The sequence below is a fragment of the Cervus canadensis genome, chromosome 24 (genome assembly GCF_019320065.1).
Source record: "Cervus canadensis isolate Bull #8, Minnesota chromosome 24, ASM1932006v1, whole genome shotgun sequence".
NCBI classification, from domain to species: domain Eukaryota; kingdom Metazoa; phylum Chordata; class Mammalia; order Artiodactyla; family Cervidae; genus Cervus; species Cervus canadensis.
The window spans coordinates 17,218,768-17,243,663 of NC_057409.1; the positions used below are offsets into that span (position 1 = coordinate 17,218,768).

At 45.3% G+C, this 24,896-nt stretch overlaps 1 protein-coding gene across 3 annotated transcripts in view; it reads left to right on the forward strand.

The window, feature by feature from the left end:
- Positions 1–674: 674 nt before the first annotated feature.
- Positions 675–24,896, forward strand: part of SLC16A14 (solute carrier family 16 member 14) — a 37,352-nt gene continuing 13,130 nt past the window's right edge. For all 3 annotated transcript variants that reach the window (XM_043445116.1, XM_043445115.1, XM_043445114.1), the window contains exons 1-4: positions 675–1,051; positions 8,934–9,205; positions 14,727–14,870; positions 20,550–21,530. In XM_043445116.1, coding sequence (XP_043301051.1) covers positions 8,947–9,205; positions 14,727–14,870; positions 20,550–21,530 — 1,384 coding nt within the window. In that variant the 5' untranslated portion in view covers positions 675–1,051; positions 8,934–8,946. The remainder of the gene's footprint in view (positions 1,052–8,933; positions 9,206–14,726; positions 14,871–20,549; positions 21,531–24,896) is intronic.

The window sequence follows — 24,896 nt, forward strand, 5'->3', positions numbered from 1 at the left end:
TGAAAACTCTCCCTGGGCAAAGCATTGAGTTGGGTGCCCTGTTGGGAACAAAGCAGGTACAGGTGGAAATGAAATCTATGGTGCCCATGAATGTAGGAACCGGACAATGGTCAGATACTGGAAAGAGAACAAGGAGAGGTACCACGCAGGACGAAGTGAAGTGAGTGAAAGTCGCTCAGTCGTGTCTGACTCTTTGTGATCCCATGGAATGTAGCCCGCCAGGCTCCTCTGTCCATGGAATTCTCCAGGCCAGAATACTGGAATGGGTAACCTTTCCCTTCTTCAGGGGATCTTCCCAACCCAGGGATCAAACCCAGCTCTCCCGCATTGCAGGCGGATTCTTTACCAGCTGAGCCACAAGGGAACCCACCACTCAGGCTTTGGTCGCGAACGCTGCAGGGCCTGCATCTCTTCCATCTACAAACTGCTATATGATGTGGCCCAGCCTTCAGTGAGGGGTTCCCCCCACCCCCCATCACTTCTCTCCTATCTCAGAGAAATAGAAGGTCCTTCTAGTCCCACCTGCATTTTAGGTTTCAGGCCCTTTCCTCCAGTTATAAACGTGCCGAGAGCATTTGAAAACCTCAGTCAAAGGTGGAAACTACAACCCGCCACAAGAGTGTGCACGCGAGGTGACTGCATTTTTTTTTTTTTTTTTTCTTTCCTGCCAAACCAGAATTAGCCGGTATGGGAATGAACAAGCGTGCAGATTTGAAATTGCACGGATTGGAAGGAAGCTCAGGTTAGGTTCGGGCACCTCCAAACGCACCCCCCCCCTTTTTTTTTTAAAAAGCCACATGGACTGAGGTCTCGATCTCCAAGCTCCCCAAGACGGAGCTGGCCCGGCAGCGAGAGGCGGAGGCGCCGGGAGCCCGCACCGAGCGCCGAGCCGGGCGGAGCGCCGAGCCGCGGGCGCAGGCAGCTCCGGGATGATCCGCGACATCGCCACAAATCTCTCCGCCCAACCGCTCCGGGGACTCCGAGGAAGGCAGCGAGTTCGGAGATCCGGGCCGGGAGCCGAGTGAGGCCGCCGCCCGGCGGGCTGTGGGCGGTGAGTATCGCGGGCCGCGCTGCGCCGCGGGCCCGGGGATGGAGAGGCGCCGGGGGCATCTTGGACTGCGGTGGCGGCTGCGCCCCGAGACGCCCGGGAAGCGGCGGCGCTGGCCCCCGGGCTGGATCCGGGAAGGGGCTTCGGGCTATCGAAGGCAGGGCTGCGCGGAGGCGCGGTGGTCCAGCCCAGGCCGCCCGCCTGGGGGCTCGGGAGCCGCGGGCGAGGTCACCTCGGGGCGGGCGGACTAGCGCCGGGCCGGGGCGGAGCGTGGGGACACGCGTAGCTCCCACCGCGGCCAGGGCCCCGCGCGCGTCGTCCAGGGCGCACGGCGCCCCTCCGCACTCCCGCGCGGCCCGGGAGGCGCCCTCGGCCCCGCGCTCAACCTCGCCCCCCGCCTCCTCTCCCGACCCCCGTTAGGGACTCGAACTACAAGTGATGGGGCGCGGGGAGGAGGGAGCGGGGGGACCCGGGTCAGGGGACTTTCGGGGGTGCGGGAGAACTCCTGGCGCAGGCTGCCGGGACTGCGATCGGCCCCGCTTCCCCGCGGAACTGGGGGCTCCCAGCGTGTGGGGAGACGCGGGATGGAGAGGGGGGTGAGGGGGTCTCGAGGTGCTGGGGAAGGGGGAGCACGGAGGGTCCCGGAGAGGGCGGCGCTAGGGGGAGGCGGGTGGCGCGGAGGCCGGATCGCTGGGGTCCAGCCCCAGGCGTGAGATTCGGGTCCCTCAGAGCGGTTCTGATCGAGTCCCTCAGGAAGGGAAGGGGAGACAAAAATGAGGCGAGGGGCCGGGGGCGGCCTTGCTGGGACTGGACGCCGCTGAGGCCTCGGACGGTGTTTTAGGAGCTCAACTCTGCTTAACAATTAAGCCGTTTTCTTTCCAGTGAAAAGCTGATCTAGGCTCATTAGCAAGGATGAGTGAGGGTTATTATTGGACATTAGAAAGGTTCCTTTTCGCTTTGCCTGTGATGTGTGTGTTTGTGTGTGTGTGAGAGAGAGAGACTGTCAGTCAGTTAGTTATTCACCATTCACTAGTGATGGTGGATAAAATAGGCTTTGGAATCCCTCACACCCGGGTCCATATTTGGCTTACCACGCAGGTAGCGCCAACAGTAAGAACCCACCTGCCAATGCAGGTAGACTTAAGAGAGGTAGGTTCGATCCCTGTGTTGGGAATATCCCCTGGAGGAGGGCATGGCAACCCACTCCAGTATCCTTGCCTGGAGAATCCCATGGACAGAGGAGCCTGGTAGGCTAGGGTCCATAGGGTCGCAGAGTCGGACATGACTGAAGCAACTCAGCTCGCATGCACCTGGTAATTTAGCCTCTCTGAGCTGTGTGGCCCGCATTCTACAAGTAGCCTCGATTTCCTTATCTGTGAAACGGAACATTAGTGTCAACTGGACAGAATCGTGGTGAAGCCACCGAGCACAACCTCTGGCCATAGGAGGCACTTAGGTGTTCAGTTCCCTCTAATTCAGCATGAACTAGGGGTACCCGACAGTCATTTCTGCTGTGCTGTGGTCTCTGCACTAGCTCAGCTGCTGCAGGCTCTTTAGCCTGTTGACCTCAAGTGCACCCTCCAAAGGCTGGATATTTCCAGTGCACACCAGGTCTAGAGTGCAAATATTGATAGAGCCAAATTACAGAGGGGCCCACTACACACCTACATCTAATGATGAACCTACTACCAGCATAGCTGCCCACCTCTGGGGGAGACTGTATTTTAAATTTTATTTTGGAGCTTTCCCTTTCATGTCTCATTTATAATGAACTCCTTACATGCTAACATAATTGACCCCGATGCTGGGAAAGATTGAGGGCAGGAGGAGAAGGGGACGACAGAGGATGAGATGGTTGGATGGCATCACTGATTCAAGGGACATGAGTTTGAGCCAACTCCGGGAGACAGTGAAGGACAGGGAAGCCTGGCATACTGCAGTCCATGGGATCACAGAGAGTTGGACCGAACAACATCACCATAGTCAAATTAAAAATCGATGACTTGCTTATAAAGCTTAGTCCCCTAAGAGCGGTGTGGAAAGTTTAATTTCCTTTTAATCTCTGAAACACTCCAGCAGGCTCTGAATTATTTTCATTTCTGCCTGTTACCAGGTAAATATATAGCTGACTTCCATGTCATAGCCTGTGTGTGTTACTTCATTTACCCCATAAATAGTTTCTCTTTCACTGGTAATGAACTCACTCTAGGGAAGGATGAGAAGTTGACTATTGGTCCCTAATCTTCCCATCTCCTTCCTTCAGCTTCTTCAGTGCACAGCCCTAATGTGACGGGCAGAGCTTCTATTGTAGGTGAGCCTAGAATGGGTTACATTTTATACTTCCCTTTCTATCATTAGGCAGACTGTCCTCTCATGGGGGAGAAGAGGGTGTTGGGGAAGCACACACACAAGTCTACATCCCAGTGCAGACTAGTATTCCCAAGGGAAATGGCTCTGAATTGCCACTAATCTACTGGTGGCAAGAAGCTGAACCAGGAGATGTTTAAAAGATAGAGGGAACTTTACTTTCTTATAATAAAGTTTGTTATTCAGTCACTAAGTTGTGCCCAACTCTTTGCCACCCCATGGACTTGCAGCACACCAGACTTCCCTGTCCTTTACCATCTCCCGGAGCTTGCTCAAACTCATGTCCATTGAGTCGGTGATGCCATCCAGTCATCACATCCTCTGTTCCCCCCTTCTCCTCCTGCCCTCAATCTTTCCCAGCATCAAGGTCTTTGCATCAGATGGCCAAAGTATTGGAGCTTTAGCATCAGTTCTTCCAATGAATATTCAGGGTTGATTTCCTTTAGGACTGACTGGTTTGATCTCAATATATATTTATTTAGAACTCTTCCCAAAAATTTAAATAAAGAGAGAAATTATTTGAAAGACCATCATTCAAAGAATAATCTCCATCAACAGGTTTGTTTCACTCCAGTCTTCCCCCCCCCCCCACAGATAACATATTTTTAAAAACAACCAAAAAGGAGTCATTTCATGCACCTCATTTTGTGACCCCCCCCCCAAGTATAAGTCACACCTTGAAAGTGAAAGTGAAGTCGTGTCAGACTCTTTGTGACCCCATGGACTGTAGCCTACCAGGCTCCTCCGTCCATGGGATTTTCCAGGCAAGAGTACTGGAGTGGGGTGCCATTTCCTTCCTTTATAAATATTCAAAGAGCCTGTGTAGTTTTATTTTTGATGGTGCACTGGCATTGCATAGCTATGGCATGAGTGATTGATTTAACACTTACTGTAATGTTGGATATTAGAGATATTTGTAAGGTGTTTTTTTTTCCCCCCTCATTCTTTCAAAATTTCACTATTAGAATTCAGTTAAACCTTGAAGGATGAGCAGAAGAGGAGCAGGAGATTAGAAGGAGAGAAGAGTGTTCCCGAAAGAAGAAAACATCATGCACAAAAAGTTGCAAGGCTCTGCCAGGTTCAGGGAGCTGCAGGTGCTTCCACCAGCCTGGAAAGTAGAGGGCAAAGGTGAAGACCGGGAGGAGGGAGCTGGCAGGGTGGCAGATAACGCAAGAGGAGAACCTGGGGGCGGACAGGGCAGTTTGAACTTGATCCTCAAGATAACCTGACAGGGTGGGGAAGTTACATGGTAAGATAGCATTTTATCGCTCCCAGCAGCCCGGGTAAACGAGAGGTGACCCAGCGGAGAGCAGCATTGTGGGCAGGAAGTGTAATGGCTGAGAACTGCCCAGCTGCTTAAGAGATAGAATCATCTAAAAGATAAAAACAATGAGTATGAAAGGAAGAGTCAAGATGTGTTAATTGCTCGGTGGTGTCCAACTCTTTGCAACCCCACGGATTGTAGCCTGCCAGGCTCTCTGTCTGTGGAATTTCCCAGGCAAGAGTACTGGAGTGGGTTGCCATTTCCTTCTCCAGGGGATCAAACCCGGGTCTCCTGCATTGCAGGTAGACACTTTACTGTCTGAGTCACGAGGGAAGCCCAAAAAAGATAAAAATAATGAGTACAAGAGAAAGTAAGCGTCAAGATGAGCCCCAGGATAGATCCTTTAAATTGCTCTTCCATTAGCATCCCTGATCCTTTAGTGCCTGTTTCTTCCCAACAAACTGTTAGTCTGGGGATTAGTGAACTTTTCCTATAAAGGGTCAGAGAGTAAGCATTTTTAAATTCTGCAGTCGCATAGCCTTCAAAAAGGTAAAAACAATTCTTTGCTCAGGAGTGTACAGAGACAGACTGTGCAAACGGCAGAGGGTGCTTCCGTAAAGGAGGTTGGGTGCTGGGTGCTTAGCCACAGTCTGCTTCTCTGTCCTCTCGTCCATGTACCAGTACTGCACAGAAAAGCCAAAAACAGTTGGAGGTGTTCCTAGTGTACTGGGACCATTTTTTACATCACCTTCCTCCACTGCAACAAAAGGATTTTCAGTAATAATCACATGTCATGGTCAGTAATAATTGTTTTCTGATTTGCTCTTCTGGTTTAAAATAATTACCTGAGACAAAGAATGCATTTGCATTTTAAAGACATTATTCAACTGAGTAAAACGTTTCATGCATTGACTACTTTCCAGACCCAAGTTTTTCACCCTGTGGTCTTGCACTCTGTTTCGCTCTTTTAAATTTTAAACAAAAATAAAGACTGCAGGTGGGCATGTGGAGGGCAAAAGTCAAGTAGCCGGCATCCTGCTGTTCATCTCCACCATCATGTGATGTCAGGGTCCATCTTGAATGTCCTACTAAAGGCAGTGATGTGTAACACTGCAGGCATTGCAGATCCAAACTGAGCTGAGGTGAGTGTCAGCAGTTCTAAATTCTTAGAAACTCTTACTGTCAAAACAGATATGTGCATACAGATGGTCAAAAGACACAGGAAAAGATGTTCAATGCAAATTAAAATTTCAGTGGTCAGAATAGCCACCATCAAGAAGTCTACAAATAATAAATGGCTGGAGAGGATGTGGAGAAAAAGGGAACCCTCCTACACTGTTGGTAGAAATGTAAATTTGTGCAGCCACTATGGAAAACAGTGTGGAAATTCCTTTAAAAACTAAAAATAGAGTTGCCATATGATCTAGCAGTTCCGTGCATGGGCATGTATCTGGAGAAAACCATAATTCAAAAAGATACATGCACCCAAATTTTCACTGCAGCACTGTTTACCATAGCCAAAACATGGAAGTAGCCAAAATGTCCATCAACAGAGGAATGGATAAAGAAGATGTGGTACATATATACAATGGAAGATGTGGTACATATATACAATGGAATGATATTCAGCCATTTAAAAAAAATACGAAATAATGCCATTTGCAGTAATATGGGTGGATCTAGAGATTGTCATACTGAGTGAATTATGTCAGATAGGAAAACACAAATATCATATGCTATCACTCATGTGGAATCTAAAAAATGAAACAAATGAACTTATTCACAAAACAGAAACAGATTCACACTTAGAAAATAAACTTATGGTTACCAAAGAGGAAAGGTCAGAGGGAGGGATAAATTAGGAGTTTGGGATTAACATATACACACTACTGTATATAAAATAGATTATCAATAAGGACCTATTGTATAGCACAGGAAGCTACATTCAATATTAATAATAACATATAAAGGAAACTGAATTGCTGTGCTATACTCCTGACACTTACATGATATTATAAATCAACTATACTTCAATAAAAAGATTTTTAAAAAAGAAAAAAAGCCAAAAGTGTGCAGCTGGGGCCCTACATGTGTCAGTTCAGTTCAGTCACTCAGTCGTGTCCAACTCTTTGTGACCCCATGGACTGCAGCATGCTAGGCTTCCTGTCCATCACCAACTCCCAGAGCTTGCTCAAACTCATGTCCATTGAGTCAGTGATGCCATCCAACATCTCATCCTCTGTCATCCCCCTCTTCTCCTACCCTCAATCTTTCCCAGCATCCGGGTCTTTCCCAGTGAGCCAGTTCTCATCAGGTGGCCAAAGCCAAAATATCACCATTAGTTCTCTGAAATAACTTCCATGTAGAACACAGTGTTTAGAAAATGATGCTGATATGACGCTTTCAGACATAATATGAAAACATCATTGTTAAAAAAAAAAATCATTGTTTGAAACTCTGACCAACAAAGGATTTTTTCAGGGAAGAGTATTTTGTCAGTGACATCTAGAATTACTGGCACAACAGTGATGACAAAAAAGCAGACCAACTTTTAGTCGTTTGTTCTTGCTTTTTTTGTTCTCGCTGGTGGCTTCTGGGGCCAAGTGCCCCCTCTGCTCTGTCCGTGGTGTTTCACTGCCCCTCAGGGCTCAGCTGCCCAACAATCATTTCCACTTGTTGTAGACAGTAGTTTGTTTCATTATCCTGAACACTGAGGCCCCAACATAGCCACCATCCTCCTCATTCTCAACCAATGAGCTAGCTTCCCTACTTCACCAAAGAAATTAGACAAACAAGCATCACTTTCCACCCCATGCTTACCATCTTTATCTCTATCTACCTGCTGCTTCCTCCAGTCTTAGAGGATTGGTCACCCTTCCTGATCAAGACTAACCCTGTCCCGTGACCCCTGGGGTTAGTCATTTTCTGTCTCTCTGGGCTTCCCAAGTGGCTCAGTGGGTAAAGAATTTGCTTGCGGTGCAGAAGTTGCAAAAGACTTGGGTTTGATCTTTGGGTTGGGAAGATCCCCTCGGGGTGGGCATGGTAGTCCACTCCAGTATTCTTTCCTGGAGAATCCCACAGACAGAGGAGCCTGGCAGACTACGTCCATGGGGTCACAAAGAGTCAGACACGACTGAAGTGACTTAGCACACATGCATCTATGCCTGTCTCTGTCTTTATCCCTATCTCTATTTTTTTCTTTATCCTCAGCTCCTATGCACATACTTCAATCTCATCCTACAAGATAAAACCAGAGACCTTCCCTGACCTAGTATCGTCTCCCCTCTAGCTCCATCCAACCTCCATCCTCTTGATCGAACAACTTGAGAGATGGGTCTATGCAAACCACATACCCCATCTTATCTCTTCCTTGTGCAAACGCAGCTGCCAACTGTTCATTTTGTAAAGATAAACTCCAAGATCCTTTTTTGACACATAAGGGCCTTCAAGATCTAGCCGCTGGCTTTCTGGTAACCTGAACATCACTGTAGTGTCTAAGTTTCTTTAGTCTGATTTCCTATTGTCTTAGCAGTTTTCTAGCTCACCAGCTAAATGCTCAGAATGGGGGTGGACAGAGGGGATAAAAGTAAGTCATGTATGTCAGACATAGCATCACCATTATTAAAAAACTCTATCGTCCCTTGTCAGATAACAAATTAGCCTTCTTCTTTATCAGTCTCCCCTGAGTTGGGTTCGTATGAGTCAGTCCCCCTGGGGCTAACCCGCTGTAGCTGTACTGAACAAATTGAACACTTGGACCCACAAAACTGAGAACACTATCCTCTGCCAAGAGCCTGCACAGGACCAGGCTACCCTACCTAAGGCCAGGCGCCGTCCTTCTCTGACATCTGTGTTATCTGTCAGTTTCCATCTCAGTAAGGGACACAAGGCTTGGGTTTTAGAATCAGGAATAGCTGGGGTCAATTCCCAGGTTCCTATCTAGCCATACTGTCTACTGGCCTTGAGAACTTGGGAAAGGTACTTAACTTCTCTGAGTCGATTTTCATTTCTTTGAAATAACCATCATAGCATTTATATATAGGATGACTATAAAGATGAAAAAGGTTTCATAAAAGCACTTGGCCTTGCTAAAAAGCAAAGCATGTTCCCAAATCTACATAATGACGAAGACTAAAGATCCAGTGTGACAGTGGGGTGACTTTGGTTTTGATGGGGAGGTAGTGCTGTCCAAAGAAGAAGGAGATATTTTTTGTTCTGATGTTCCATGAAATTATTTGTCCTTATGTATTTCAGAACATCTTGGAAAATGTATACAAGTCATGAAGACATTGGGTATGATTTTGAAGATGACCCCAAAGATAAGAAAACACTTAAACCCCACCCAGACATTGATGGCGGCTGGGCCTGGATGATGGTCTTGTCCTCTTTCTTTGTTCACATCCTCATCATGGGCTCCCAGATGGCCCTGGGTGTCCTCAACGTGGAGTGGCTTGAAGAATTCCATCAGAGCCGCGGCCTGACGGCGTGGGTCAGCTCCCTCAGCATGGGCGTCACCTTGATTGTAGGTATGTTCACATGTGACCTGTTGTCAATTATAATTATATAATTATAATATGACAGTCCCTCGCTGTAAGTCATGCTTATCTCGTTGAAGTACTAGAGATTAGATGTTAGTGGATGTTACTCTTGTTTTTATTGTGGTCAGATATACCTAACATGAAATTTACCCTTTTAACCATTTTTAGGTATACAGTTCAATACCATTGAGTACATCCATCTCCAGAACTTTTCTCATCTTCCTAAACTGAAATCCTACCAATTAAGCCATAAGTCCCCATTGCCACCTCTCCTCTCAGCCCCCTATCTCTGGCCACTACCATTCTGTTTTATGTCTCTATGAATTTGTTTACTGTAAGTACCTTGAATAAGTAGACTCAGACAATATCTGTTCTTTTGTGTGATACTCCTATTTGAGCACTGTAAACATTTTGAGCATTTAAAAAAATGATCATTTAAAATGTTTGCCCCTGTTTTCTTAACTATTATACATCATTACCTACCATTACAAATCTGTTTTTAAACACTTATCAATATTTTTAAAAGATAAAAAACTTAGAGAAAAACACAGTAAAAGTAAATAACCATCTTATTTCAGAGCCCTGGTGTTTTACATTTGAAATATTGATCCCATGTCATTGAAAAATCTATTAAGCTGTTTTTAGAAAGGTTATTGATACAGCTAACAGGAAGGAATAATAACATATTCTTGTATTTTGTAGTTTAACCTAACCACCCAGCAATCTATGAAAGCAATTCTTATCTCGTGAGAAATAGTAAATCAGAAAGATGGAAAAAAGTGAAAGTGGTTAGTCACTCAGCCGTGTCCAACTCTTTGTGAGCTCATGGATTGTAGCCCGCCAGGCTCCTCTGTCCGTGGGATTCTCCAGGCAAGAATACTGGAGAATACTGCCCTGCCCTCCTCCAGGGAAAACATAAATGGCCTCAAGTATCTTCCTGGTTGTGAAAGTACATGTATGACAGGCATATGTGTGTTTGACAGCAGTCTTTGTCTTGTCAGTGATTTCCACATTGGTAATTAATTGCTTGAATTCAATTCAGAGATCTGTTGATCTTGGCTGGTATTCAGCCAGTTTTTTTTTTTTTTTTTTTGGATAATACCAGTGACATTAGTAACGGTGGCAGTGCTAATGACAGAAAACAAGGACACAGTGTTATTTCTCAAGATGTGTGCAGGGGGTATGTGTTTATCACAGGGAATGGTTACTGATCTAGTTTTAAAATTAAATAAGGGCACCATTATGTGTGTAAGTGAATTGTTGATAAATCATTTTTGCCTGTAACTGTGATGAACTGACTCCTTCAACCCTGCCGTGGCCTTGTTCAAATCAGGACTATTGTATCATATAAGAAGTGCAAGTAGGTTAACCTTAGTGCAGGGAATTTGCTAGTTTTATGTTGGATATGGGCTTCCCTAGTGGCTCAGATGGTAAAGAATCTGCCTGCAATGAAGGAGACCCTGGTTTGATCCCTGGGTTGGGAAGATCCCCTGGAAGAGGGCATGGAAACCCACTCCAGTATTCTTGCCTGGAGAATTCCATGGACAGAGGAGCCTGGCGGGCTATAGTCCAGGGGGTTGCAAAGAGTCAGACATGACAGCGAATAACACTTTCATGTTGGATATAATTTTACCTTCTCAATGAGTAAGTAAAGGAAAACTAGTCTTCTGAAATACTTAAAATCCATTTTCTCACCTTTTTTAAAATAAACATTTACAGGGTAGAACAAAATACTTTCAGATTCAAACTAGGAAGTGTGTGTGTACAATAAAAAAGAAAATTCAGCCAAAGGCCAGGACATTTGTCCCAATATTTTCCAAACCATCCAGTAAGATTGTCTTTGGTGTTACTTCATGTTTCACAAGTTCCACTGGCATAAACAATGGAAATCAGTCCTGAAGTTATTGGATGTGGTTCTTGGACTTCCTTCATAGCTCAGCTGGTAAAGAATCTGCCTGCAATGAGGAGATCCCGGTTCAATTCCTGGGTCGGGAAGATCCCCTGGAGAAGGGATAGTCTACCCATTCCAGTTTCTTGGGCTTCCCTTGTGGCTCAGCTGGTAAAGAATCTGTCCACAATGCAGGAGACCTGGGTCCGATCCCTGGGTTGGGAAGATCCCCTGGAGAAGGGAAAGGCTACCCACTCTAGTATTCTGACCTGGAGAGTTTGATGGACTCTCATGGGGTCACAAAGAGTCAGAAGAGTCAGACACAACTAAGCTACTTTCACTTTCACTTTCCTGAAGATGATCCCCCAAATCAGAACACCTAACTCAACAGTGGTGATGAAATATGATTGTCACCTTTAAGTGGGAGGTAACCGTGGATTCTGAATTCTGAGAGTCCTTGAATTCCAGACAGTGGAGCTTCCGACAGTAGAGTAACCTTTCTTCAGGAAAGGTGCCTCCCAGATAAACATCTTTTATCTTGTGCTCAGAAATTATAGCACAGCAAGGCTCATAGTTATAAAAATGAAAGGTCTTTTATTCTGTCTATCATGACCCTAAATTGCTATTCATTATCTAAGGTGCCTGATACAGGTGGCAGCAGATACGTTGGGTGCTTTCCAAGGCAGAAGCCAGAAAAACAGCTCTCCTTTATTTAGCACTTACTACACACCACGTGTGGGCTTCCCAGGTGGCGCTAGTGGTAAAGAACCTGCCTATCAATGCAGGAGATGTAAGAGAGGTGGGTTCAATCCCTGGGTCAGCAAGCTCCCCTGGAGAAGGGTATGGCAACCCACTCCAGTATTCTTGCCTGGAAAATTCCATGGACAGAGGAGACTGGTGGGCTACAGCCCATAGTGTTGTGAAGAGTCGGACAGGACTGAAGCTACTTAGCATGCACAAACTTATGCACTTGCCAAGTGCGTATGATGTGCATGATCTCATTTGATTCTCTGGCAAGCCTGGGGGCCAGACCATCATCTTCATCTCACAAAGGAGAACATGCAACACTCAGAGACATTACGTTACTGAAGTTAACTTGTAACCAGTAAGTGCAGGAGAGGCTTCAAATGTGGTCCATTGGACTCCAAAATGATGCCCACTCTACCACCCTGCCTGCCAGGACACTGAATGAGAACCGAAAATATATTTGAAGTGAATAAATATAAACAGTTTTCTCTTTCTCATCCTTGTAAGGACATTGAGTTACACTTTTAAATTTAAAAATGCCATGAATTGTGTCACAGAGTTGAAAGCACTCTCTTGGGCAGTGACTCGCACATGAGAAATTAAGCAAACTCATTCTTTTTTTTATTTGGCTGCGTTGAGTATTAGTTGCAGCACTTGAGGTCTTCCTTGTGTCATATGAGGTCTTTCATCTCAGCACACAGACTCTCTAGTTGTAGCTCACAAGCTCAGTAGTTGCATGGGCTTCATTGCTCCACAGCATGTGAGATCTTAGTTCCCTGACCAGGGACTGAACCCATGTCCCCTGCATTGCAAGGCTGATTCTTTAACTGCTCGATCACCAGGAAGTCCCAGCTTAGTAAGTTTTTAACCTGAAATAGTCCCACCTGAACATAGGGTTCCATAACTACATAAAGTAATAATGATCAAAAAATGTGACATCTTTTTATTTTTATTTTTTGGCAACACTGCACAACTTGAGGGATCTTACTGCAATGAGAGTGCTGAGTCTTAACCACTGACTGCCAAGGAATTCCCTAAGATGATGTTTAAAATGCATGATCTTAGACTTCCCTGGTAGTCCTGTGGTAAAAACTACACCCTTCCAGTGCAGGGGACTTGGGTTCCACCCCTGGTTGGGGAACTAAGGTCCCACATACCACACAGCACAGTCAAATAAATAAAATGGATGATCTTACTGAATGCTCCAGTACTTTGATCACCTGTTGTGAAGAGCCAACTCACTGGAAAAGACTGAGGGCAAAAGGAGAAGGGGAGGCAGAGGATGAGATGGTTAAATAGCATCACTGACTGAGTAGATACGAATTTGAGCAAACTCCAGGAGATAGTGAAGGACAGAGGAGCCTGGTGTGCTGCAGTCCAGGAGGTCGCAAAGAGTCAGATCCAACTTAGTGGCTGAACAACAACACTGAATATTGAGTACAGCCTCAAATGGTATTACTAAAATATAGATTGCTGTTTGAAGAAGGAATCACTTATCCCAAGACAAGTTGCCACAAAGGCAGGAAGAAAAGAGGGTTGACAAAAATTAAAAAAAAAAAAAAAACAGAGTGAAGTGTATTCCTGAATCTCCACACAGTGTCATAAATGCATAGCCTGATGGGTCCCATTGGAACTGAGAGTCAGCAGAGGTTGAAGTATGTGTGAAGTCATGAGAAGTTCTTTCAGGCTTGGTTTGCATCTAGATGTCCTCATGAAAACAGGCTACAAGTGCCTCGCCTGAAGCATGGACGTCCCAAGAGCCCCCTTCCATGCTCCCTTAAAGCCTGGAGGAAAAACTCAAATGTGAACAGAGATCAAACAAGCAATGTAAATGCGACCAGGAGGCCAAATAAGAGACTAGTATTTGGCTGGGGGCTGCGGCAAACTGGAGAGGGTGTGACACAGCTAAACGGGATCACCTACCACACAGGGCCAGCTGCTTTGGGCCGTATGGGGAGGATTTTTTGTGAATAATCCTAATTTTTAAATGTTGGCAACTTACTCAAAACATTTAACATTTTGTTCTCGATAAACAAAATGTATCCACAGACTGGATAGAGCCTCTGGATCTCTAGTCTAAGATCTGTTGTAGACCAGAGAATGAATCAACATGTCTATTTATTTCAGGTCTGTCTTTCCTGAAAATCTAGAACCTTGTGTCATTTGGGGACATTATTGAAACCTGTCTTTGAATGCCAAAAGCTCTCTGCACATAAGGCCACGGCGGGGGGTTTGGTTTGTTTTAGTTAACAGCTCTAGTAATGTTTTGTCTTCATATAAAGATTCCCTAAGAAAATAAAATGAAAATAAAATGCTACTCAGTTCAGCTCAGTTCACTCAGTCATGTCAGACTCTTTGCAACTCCATGAACTGCATCATGCCAGGCCTCCCTGTCCATCACCAACTCCCGAAGTTTACTCAAACTCATGTCCATTGAGTCAGTGATGCCATCCAACCATCTCATCCTCTGTCACCCCTTTCTCCTCCTGCCTTCAATCTTTCCCAGCATCAGGGTCTTTTCAAATGAGTCAGTTCTTCACATCAGGTGGCCAAAGCATTGGAGTTCAGCTTTAGCATCAGTCCTTCTAATGAACACCCAGGACTGATCTCCTTTAGGATGGACTGGTTGGATCTCCTTGCAGTCCAAGGGACTCTCAAGAGTATTCTCCAACACCACAGCTCAAAAGCATCGATTTTTCGGTGCTCAGCTTTCTTTATGGTCCAACTCTCACATCCATATATGACCACTGGAAAAACCATAGCCTTGACTAGATGGACCTTTGCTGGCAAAGTAATGTCTCTGCTTTTTAATATGCTGTCTAGGTTGACCATAACTTTCCACTAGTCAGTTCCTTTCTTAATGTTCTGTGGCAGGACCTTTCATCGGCTTGTTCATTAACACCTGTGGGTGCCGCCGGACGGCCATCATCGGAGGGCTGCTGAACTCGCTGGGCTGGGTGTTGAGTGCCTATGCCGCGAACGTGTATTATCTCTTTATTACCTTTGGACTGGCAGCTGGTAAGCATTGTGGATTTCCTTCCTTTTTTTTTTTGGCCACGCCGCACACCATGTGGAATCTTAGTTCCCCAACCAGGGGTGGAACCCACACCCCTTGGTTTGGACGCACAGAGTCTTGACCACTGGGCCTCCAGGGAAGTCCCCATAAGTGGTTTTCCTAAACTTGACTTTGTGTATTTCTGTTGAGCATTCAGGCAATGAATTTCATCATGGAGAAAAGAGACCCATTAAATATTTAGTCCCTTTGTTTCTACCCCACCCTACCTATATTCTATCCTCCAGGTAATACTTTTAATATAAGATGTTAAATATACCTGAAGCATGAGGAGACAACCTAACAGCTGTACTTGGTCTCCCTAATAGAACTTAATTAAATTTTCTATACCTGGTTCTAAGTGCTAGTCCTTCTCTTGTAACAAAACCCACGTACTAACAACATTCTCTCATTTAAGAACTGCAGAATCCAGTGTGAATCAGAGAAAAATCACGTTCTCCTTTGGCTCTGTTCAAATTAATGAAATAGCAGCAAAACCCACACAGATTTAGAGACTGTAAGAATCAAATCCAGAGCAGAGTGGCAGTCCCCAGGAGATATATAAAAATTGGCTGTCAGGCAGCACAGTTTGCATATCCATTTTGCAAAATGTATTCCCAGCCATAATTTCTTCTATCAACAGAGAGCAGAATGCACATGGATAAGTAGTTTCTTACTATACAATTGTATTTCAGTGAACCGGATCCAGCCTGACCTTTTTGAATACAGAGCTATAATCGTCATAAATGGCACCTTGGTGGCAGTGTTTTTGTAAAGAGTTCAAAGTTAGAATTGGAACCCTTGCTTTTTTTTCCCCACTTACATGTGTGACTTTGGGAAAATTACTTCACTTGCTTATGCCTCAGTCTGTCTATCTGCAAAATGGAATAATTGACTGCTTGGCTTACAGGGTTGCTGAAAAGGTTATATGAAATGATCTGTATGAAGCACTTAGCACAATGCTTGGCATATAATAAAGTCTTAAGCAAATGTTAGCTAATACATAGTTATTATTATATATGATGTAACATTTTTAGTATAAGCTTAAGTTTATGCTTTAAGGTAGCAGAAGAAGGTGAACATAAAAACCAACTGTCCATATAAGCTGACAAGTTGGTTCTCTGTGATGTATCCACATATATATCTTTAGGTGTAAAAAGCACTTCTGTATTCTATGAAGCCTAGTTTGGAAACCATTGATCTGAAGGACTTGACAACACTTCTTAAAGAACAATTCAAAATGTTTTTCCTGAGGTGATTTAGAAACTGCCCCATAACAGTCCAATGAATAGAGCTGACACAGGGATCTTACTTTTGCTAAAACTAAGGAAGTCACACCAGGGTCTCTGGGCAGACACATGGGAGCCCCTAGGAACTTGATCCATGTTGTCTGGACATATGTACTATGAATCAATCCCCAACACCAGTACTTGAGGGAGTTGCCTGGCGGTCCAGTGGGTTTACCAGTGTTAGAACTTGGCCTTTCACTGCCATGGCTCAGGTTCAATCCCTGGTCAGAGAACTAAGATCACGCAAGCATGGCCAAAAGAAAAAACTAGGACTTGAAATTTATTCCCATCATTTAGAGATGCCTATGGTCAGCCTCTTTGTTTCAGTCTCTTTGTTTAAATGGAATTTTGTATCTTGCAATTAGTTGCTTTTGATCCTCAAATAATATGATCTCCATATTCATTCATTTACTTATTTATTCAACAAGTATTTATGGATCCAAAGAAGTAGGAAAAAGATCAGGAGACCAGTGAAAGGAAAGTGTTTCTTGAAACACTTTATTGCACCCACTTTTTATACGGGAAACACTCAAAGAAAGTCTCTGAAAATAAATGTACCCACTTTCTCCACAAATATATATTATAATTATATTTAAGTGGAAAATCCAGCTAAATCAGCTAGCTTGTATATTGTTGGGCTGTCATTAGTGAGACATTTTGAAACTGATTGACCTCTATTTTATAGAAAAGAAAAAAGTTAGATGCAAATATCTGCAAGAAGTGAGTGACGAAACAACAAAAAAAAACTAAATTAATTTTTAAATTTTTAAATAAAATTTTAAGGCAAGTTATTGAGATATCTATGTGTGTATGCATGTTTATCACTGTACAGTGATAAACATATTTGTATATCTGTATGTACATATCTCTTTATGTTTGAAAGAGACTTTGTTGACATCCTTCTTCATTACAAGAAGCATTTGAGGCAGATTTTTTGGTATTTGTTTTTTTAACATCTAGGCAATTAAAATTGCATGGATGTCCTCTTAATGAGCAGAAAATTAACATCTGTTTGAGTGATCTTACTTACCCAGGAGAGTCTGGACAAATTTCTTCAGCTCTGCCATTTAAGGGCTCCATTTTCTTACTCAGCTCCTGGAAGAAACGTTCCCTCCAATCCGTGCTTTTTACTCAAAACCAGAAGATTGATTCTCCCCTGCTCTGGGCCTTCTTCTTCTTCCTGGCTTATCCGGGTACAAAGTGAAAGTGTTAGTCACTCAGTCGTGTCTCTTTGCAACCCCATGGACTGTAGCCCTCCAGGCTCCTCTGTCCATGAGTTCTCCAGGCAAGAATACTGGAGTGGGTTGCCATTCCCTTCTCCAGGAGAGCTTCCCCACCCAGGGTTTGAACGTGGGTCTCCTGAACTGCAGACGGATCCTTTACTGGCTGAGCCACCAGGGAATCGACCTGATGTGATGAAGAATTGTTCCAGAGCCCTGCTTGACCACTGCGCTTGGGCCTCAGCATCCCCAAGGCCTGTCCGACACACTCATAGAATAATTGTGCCAATTACGAATCACAAAGTCACATGAGGAAGGGGGATATTGTTCAGGCCATGGAGAGGGTAATAGATGCTTATAGCATCAGGCACAGAATTTTTTTTTCTCACATGTGGGAGTATTTATTATTTAAATGATGTTATAATTGGTGCTACTCTTATGCTTTGGTCTCTTGATTCGGTTCCTTATTAGTCATTTCATTCTGCTGCTGTTTAGCGATCCGTAACCACATTTAATTTAGGATGTTGGTTACTGTCAGTGACAAATCAGATTTTGAAAAGTAAACTTTTGCGCCTTCAGCAAAATGCAGAAGGGCAAATTTCAAAGGACAAACGATCCAGTTTCCTCAACAAGTAAACTGTGAGGAAAATAAAGAGAGAATTTAAGAGACTTAAAATGTATATATCAACAAATAGCAATGTGTGGGCCTTACTTGATTTAAACAAATCTTTTAAAAATATGGTCATTTTTGAGACAGGGTCTTTCCCAGTGGCTCAGCGGTAAAAAAAAAAAAAAAAAAAAATCCACCTGCAAATGCAGGGTACATTGGTTCAATCCCTGGGTCGGGAAGACCCCCTGCAGAAGGAAATGGCAACCCACTCCAGTATTCTTGCCTGGAGAATCGCATGGACAGAGGAGCCTGGCGGGTTACAGTCCACAGGGTCGCAAAAAGTCGGAAATGACTAAGCAATTGAGCAGCAGCATAAGACAATTAGAAATTTAAACACCTTCTGGATATTTTATGATATCAAGGAATGATTCATTTTTCAGATAAGATAATGATAAGATTATCCAGTTTAAGGAATTCATCTATATTAAAAGCTAGAGCAAAATGCTTCTGCAGCTCCATCCTGGCAGCCAGGGGATGAGCAGTTAAGGGTGAGACAGAGCACAGACAATGGAAAGGGACCAGACCCTGCAGTTAGGTCTGAATTCCAATCCAGATTCTCCGGCTACCTGCTGCAAGGTCAGGGAAAGTTTCTCAATCTCCATGAGGTTCAATGCTCCCTTTAACAATCTGGGCATAACCACAGGTAGCTTTCAGGTTATTGTGAAAATTAAACCAGATAAAACCCGAAAGGCAACAGGCACATCATCGCCACTCAATTAGCGGTAACTGTTATTATTATATTTGTGTGTATGACTGCTCTGGTCTCCTTCCAAATTCAAGTAATTCTGAAACTGTTAAATGATGCTGAACTAGAGAAGCGTCTCAGCTTTGGAGCATGCTGTTGGTCACAGTCTCTTCTCTGCTATTAAGCTGCTATCCTAATATCAGGAGGTTGTAAACATTAGAATGCAATGGGACCCCTTGAACAACTGAAGCGGGGTTTTATGGTTTCCCTCCATCTGTACCTAAAAGTTGAGACCACAACCCTCAACCTCTTGGCCAGTGCTTTATTTGATTTGATTTCATATTTATTTTATTTTTAAATAAACTTCATTTTTAGAGCCATTTTAGGGCTTCCCAGGTGCACTGCAGTGGTAAAGAACCCACCTGCCACTACAGGAGACGTAAGAGATGTGGGTTCAATCCCTGGGTCAGAAAGATCCCCTGGAGAAGGAAGTGGCAATCTACTCCAGTATTCTTGCCTGGAAAATTCCATGGACAAAGGAGCCTGGTGGACTTCAGTCCATGGGGTCACAAAGCGTCGGACATGACAGCACAGCACGACTGTTAGGTTCAGCAAAATTGTGCGAAACCACAAAGTGTTCCCAATACCCCCTGCGCCCAACACTCACCACCTTCCCCAGCAGCGTTTTAATTTTGTCCATGTCAACCACCAGCTGTTCCTGTTTTCTAAGAAAAATACAATTAAAAACATCAGAGCTACAAATGAGTCTTAGGTGGTTTTGACGTCTAGTGGCTATGTATACTCATGGGTACATTTTAATTCCTTTTATTCTTCTGATGAATTTGGGAACACACTGGCCCATTCCTGAGGCTTCTGCAAATTGCCTGGAGTCACTGCCTCCCCTTGTCCATGAGTACTTCCTGTGTATTAAATGCAATTAGCACTGACAGCAGAACGCTCAGAATGCATGCTATCTTTCAGCAAATCACTAAGCACATGCTATGTATTCTGGGCAATGCCCAGCATACCAGGGGCAAAAATACCCACAGTCCTGCCCTGGTGGAGCTTATATTCTCATGTGAGAATGCAGACTTACTTTAGTTGTTTATTTAGTATATATAATTTATCTAATGTAATTTATTATTATTATTATTGGTGTAACCTATGCTGAAAAGCCTGTTGGGAGAAATGAGGGACTAGAAAAAGGCTTCTGTTGGTGATGGTCTTGGTACTTACCTCCCAAGCTCCTTTTTTTTTAAACAATCATGATTGTATCTTTGTTTAAAAGAAAAGTTAAACAGAAGAGAAAACTCGGGGTGGGTGGAGGCCACAGCAGGAAAAGCCCAAATTTTGGACGACAAAAACACACCTGGGTTGAGATTCTTTCTGAGTGTCAGCTTCTCCAAGTACAAAAATGGGCATAATGGCATATATTGTGTAAGATGTTACCTTTTGATAGAGGGGATTTCCTGTGGTATTGTCTGTAAAGCTCATGGACTCCTGTGAGTGGTCAGTAAGTACTGGCTATTGTTATTTGGAGAAGGAAATGGCAACCCACTCCAATATTTGGTCTGGAGCATCCCATGGACAGAGGAGCCTGGCAGGCTATATCTAGTCCGTGGGGTTGCAACAGTGGGACACGACTTAGCGACTAAACCATTGCTGTTATTCAAAAACAGTTACAGAGATGAAGGTAATGAGATGCAGATGATCTTGAAGGCTGCCAGCCGGGGCTGTGGCCGTTTACCTTGTCTGCGTTTTCTCCCCTCTCGGGGCCGCAGGCTTCGGCAGCGGGATGGCCTACCTGCCGGCCGTGGTCATGGTGGGCAGGTACTTCCAGAAGAGGCGCGCGCTCGCCCAGGGTCTCAGCACCACCGGGACCGGCTTCGGCACGTTCCTCATGACGGTCTTGCTCAAGTACCTGTGCGCGGAGTACGGCTGGCGGAACGCCATGTTCATCCAGGGCGCCGTGTCCCTGAACCTGTGCGTGTGCGGGGCGCTCATGAGGCCGCTCTCGCCTGGGATGGACTGCGATGACCCTGAAGGGAAGGCGCCACACCACGTCCTGCCGGCTCACTCCACTGAATCGGTCAGGTCCAGTGGACACCTGGGGGAAGCCGAGGACAAGCCGGGGGGCCCCTGCACCGAGGACACCTCCCTCGGGGACGCGCCCGCCCAGGCGTGCCAGGAGAAAGCCGCACACACAGACATGTGCGCCTTCCGGCTTCTGAAGACGGTGAGCCAGCTGACCATGAGGGTCAGGAAGGGCTTCCGGGACTGGTACTCGGGCTATTTTGGGACAGCCTCGCTCTTTACTAATCGGATGTTTGTCGCCTTTATTTTCTGGGCTCTGTTTGCCTACAGCAGCTTCGTCATCCCTTTCATTCACCTCCCAGAAATAGTCAACTTGTACAAGTTATCAGAGCAAAATGATGTGTTCCCCCTGACTTCGATCATAGCCATAGTTCACATCTTTGGAAAAGTGGTCCTGGGCGTCGTGGCCGACCTACCCTGCATCAGCGTGTGGAATGTCTTCCTGATGGCCAACTTCACCCTGGTCCTCAGTATTTTTATTCTGCCCTTGATGCACACCTACGCCGGCCTGGCAGTCATCTGTGCCCTGATAGGCTTTTCCAGCGGTTATTTCTCCCTGATGCCCGTGGTGACGGAGGACTTGGTGGGGATTGAGCACCTGGCCAATGCCTACGGTATCATCATCTGTGCTAACGGCATCTCCGCGTTGCTGGGACCGCCTTTTGCAGGTAAACGCTTCAAGGCATTAAGAGCTTAGAGTGCATGTAGATAGGTCGGGTTCTCATTTATATTAAAAGCCCAGATGAATATGAAGTAAGTTTCCATGTGTGCACATGCTCCTTTCTTCCCCCTCCCCATTCCTGCCCCCAATTTCTCATGTATAAATTTTAGCAAGTTAAAGGTCATTCATTCCCTTAGAATGTAGATGAACTTTTGGTCCTTAACCTGTGAGATAAATGACCAGTCTGGTAAAACAGATGGTGCCATAGCGCAGAGCCTGTGCCCCATTAGAAGGAGGCAGTCTCTGCCAGTTCAAGCTGATATCACCAAGAAATAACAGAAAATCATGACTGGCTCTTCTATTGTTAGCCCCCTCCCCACCCCAACAACCCACGAGAAGCTAGGACTCTGCACTCTCAGATGACTTTTCCAGATTTTCAAAACACATCTGTAGATTCAACAGATCTGTGGGCTGGAGCTAGCCCTGTAAGAGTTTCTATGTGTGTGCTAAGTCTCTTCAGTCATGTCAGACTCTTTGCGATCCCATGGACTGTAGCCTACTAGGCTTCTCTATACATGGGATGGGATTCTCCAGGCAAGAACATTGGAGTGGGTTGTCATGCCCTCCTCCAGGGGATCTTCCCAACCCAGGGATCAAACCTGCATCTTTTATGTCTCCCGCCTTGGCAGGCGGGTTCTTTACCACTCGTGCCACCTGGGAAGCCCAGGAGTTTCCTACTGGTGCTGTAATAAATCGCCACAAACTTAGTGGCTTAAAACAGTACAAATGTATGATCTTACAGTTCTGGAGGTCAGAAGGCTAAACTGGATCACAGTGTGCCCAAACCAAGGTGTTGGTGGAACTGCATTCTTTCTGGAAACTCTCTGGGGCAATCTGTTTGCTTGCCTTTTGCAGCTTCTGGGGACTGCCTGCTTTTTTGTCCCCTGGCCCCTTCCTCCATCATCTAAGCCAACAGCAGAGCATCTTCTCATTTCTCCGGGGTTCTGACTCTGCCACCTCCTCTCACTTTTATTTTTTATTTTTTTTCCATTTATTTTTATTAGTTGGAGGCTAATTACTTTACAATATTGTAGTGGTTTTTGCCATACATTGACATGAATCAGCCATGGATTTACATGTATTCCCCATCCCGATCCCCCCTCCCACCTCCCTCTCCACCCGATCCCTCTGGGCCTTCCCAGTGCACCAGCCCCGAGCACTTGTCTCATGCATCCAACCTGGGCTCTCCTCTCACTTTTAAAGATACCTGTACATGGGATGGAATAGGCATTGGGTCCACTGAATAATCCAGAAAAAAAACCCGTCTCAAGAGACCTCCAGTTGCCAACATCTAGGATGAGATCTCTCACATACATTCATCCCAGTTCACTGGAGAATTTGCTACTTGCATCGGGCATACCAGAAGCCATAGGTACCCAGGAGGAGTCCCATGGCTGGGCAGGTACCTCTCTGAACCTGTCATTCTGGGTGGGTTTTAAGCTTTGTGGCAGGTTGACCCAGTCCCCAAGAGGCCAGGTGCTGGGCAAAGTCACAGAGTCTTCCCATGGTCCTGACATTGAAGGCAGGAGCCTACAAAGCATGGCAGAGGCTGGAGTCAAATGTGAACACCAAGGTGATCTCTGGAGGTGGCTGTTGGGGCATCCAGGCCAGGACTGGCAGCAGTTGTCAGAGCTACTAGAAGTTCTGGGCAGGGTTTTCACCGGAGGAGCCTCACCTATTCAGATGTCCCACCCTCTCCTTTTCTGGCTGCTCCTGGCCCTTTATTCTTATATCCTGTGCAGAAATACTTCTTCCCAGTAGCTGGGGAAGCTCATGGATTCAGGCCAAAGCCCTCCCACCCCTTTCTTCCCAGTCTCTCTACAGGCCCACAGTCATCTCCCATCCTAGGGCCCCCCTGGCAGAGGGCTTGTGCTAACTAACCCACCCATCGCTATGTCCCACCTCCCCGCCCCAACAAGATTTGAAGCTCCAGAAATTATATATATGTATTTTTTTATTCAACTGGTGCTTGGAAAGATTGAGGGCAGGAGGAGAAGGGGGCGACAGAGAATGAGGTAGTTGGGTGGCATCACCGAATCAGTGGACATGTGTTTGAGCAAACTCCCGGAGATACTGAAGGACAGAGGGGCCTGGCGGGCTACAGTCCATGGGGTCGTAAAGAGTTGGACACAACTTAGCAACTGAACAAAAACAGTTCAGCTGACAATGCTGGCAGCTGGCTGACTAAAGGCTTAAAATGCAAGAATTGCTTTAGGAAACCCAGAGGCTACATATGGGGCCCCTTCTGAGTCAGGCTGCTCCTATTTTCTGCTCATACACAGAAGTGCAAGCCAGCATTTCTAAGTGATAGTGAGTATCTATAGCAATGCAGTAGACTGTTGGCAGCTGAAAACTGTTCAGTGATCTCATTGTATAGAATTCTCTATCAGTTAGGGATGCATTTTGTTGTAAAATCACACCCCAACAATAGTAGCTTAAATAGAGATTTAATTGTGTCACATAACCAGAAATCTGGAGTTCAGAAACTAGATGATGATATTGAGACAATGTCTCAAGATCCTCTTGGCCTTTTCCTCATGCTGGTTGCTCACAGTCACTCAGTGACTCCAGAGGCTCACTACAAACTTATTTGTAACAAGAAAGAGGAAGGGATGAAAGAGTCCCAGCAGACTTCCACTTATATCTAATTGGCCAGAACTGTGTCTCACAGTGAGTCTAAGCTTTAGGGGAAACTGAAAATTGGAGAACTTTGCTTTTTAGCCTCCGGACTAGAGGAAGGAAAGGAGAAAAGATTTGGAATGGGGGTCGGATCAATCAACCAGTGGTAACTTCCAAAGAAGTTAAATATCCATTAAGGGGATGGGGACTTTATCAGTGACTCATCCACCCTCTTGTTGGAAGTCCTTCAGATATATTGTGTGTGGAAATAGAATCTGCCATTGATGTTTCTTTGCATGATCAAGGGGTACTTTCTGCTTCTAATGGTCAGTCTGGAATTATTTTATACTGATCCATTAGATTGCAATGGGCTTCCCTGATAGCTCAGTTGGTAAAGAATCCACCTGCAATGCAGGAGACCCCAGTTCGATTCCTGGGTCAGGAAGATCCCCTAGAGAAGGGCTAGGCTACCCGCTCAAGTATTCTTGGACTTCCCTTGTAGCTCAGCTGGTAAGGAATCCACCTGCAATGGGGGAGACATGGATTTGATCCCTGGGTTGGGAAAATCCCCTGGAGAAGGGAAAGGCTACCTGGCCTTTCTGGAATGGAATTCTTCCTTTCATGGAATTCTGGCCTGGAGAATTCCATGGACTGTCTAGGCCATGGGGTTGCAAAGAGTCGGACATGACTGAGT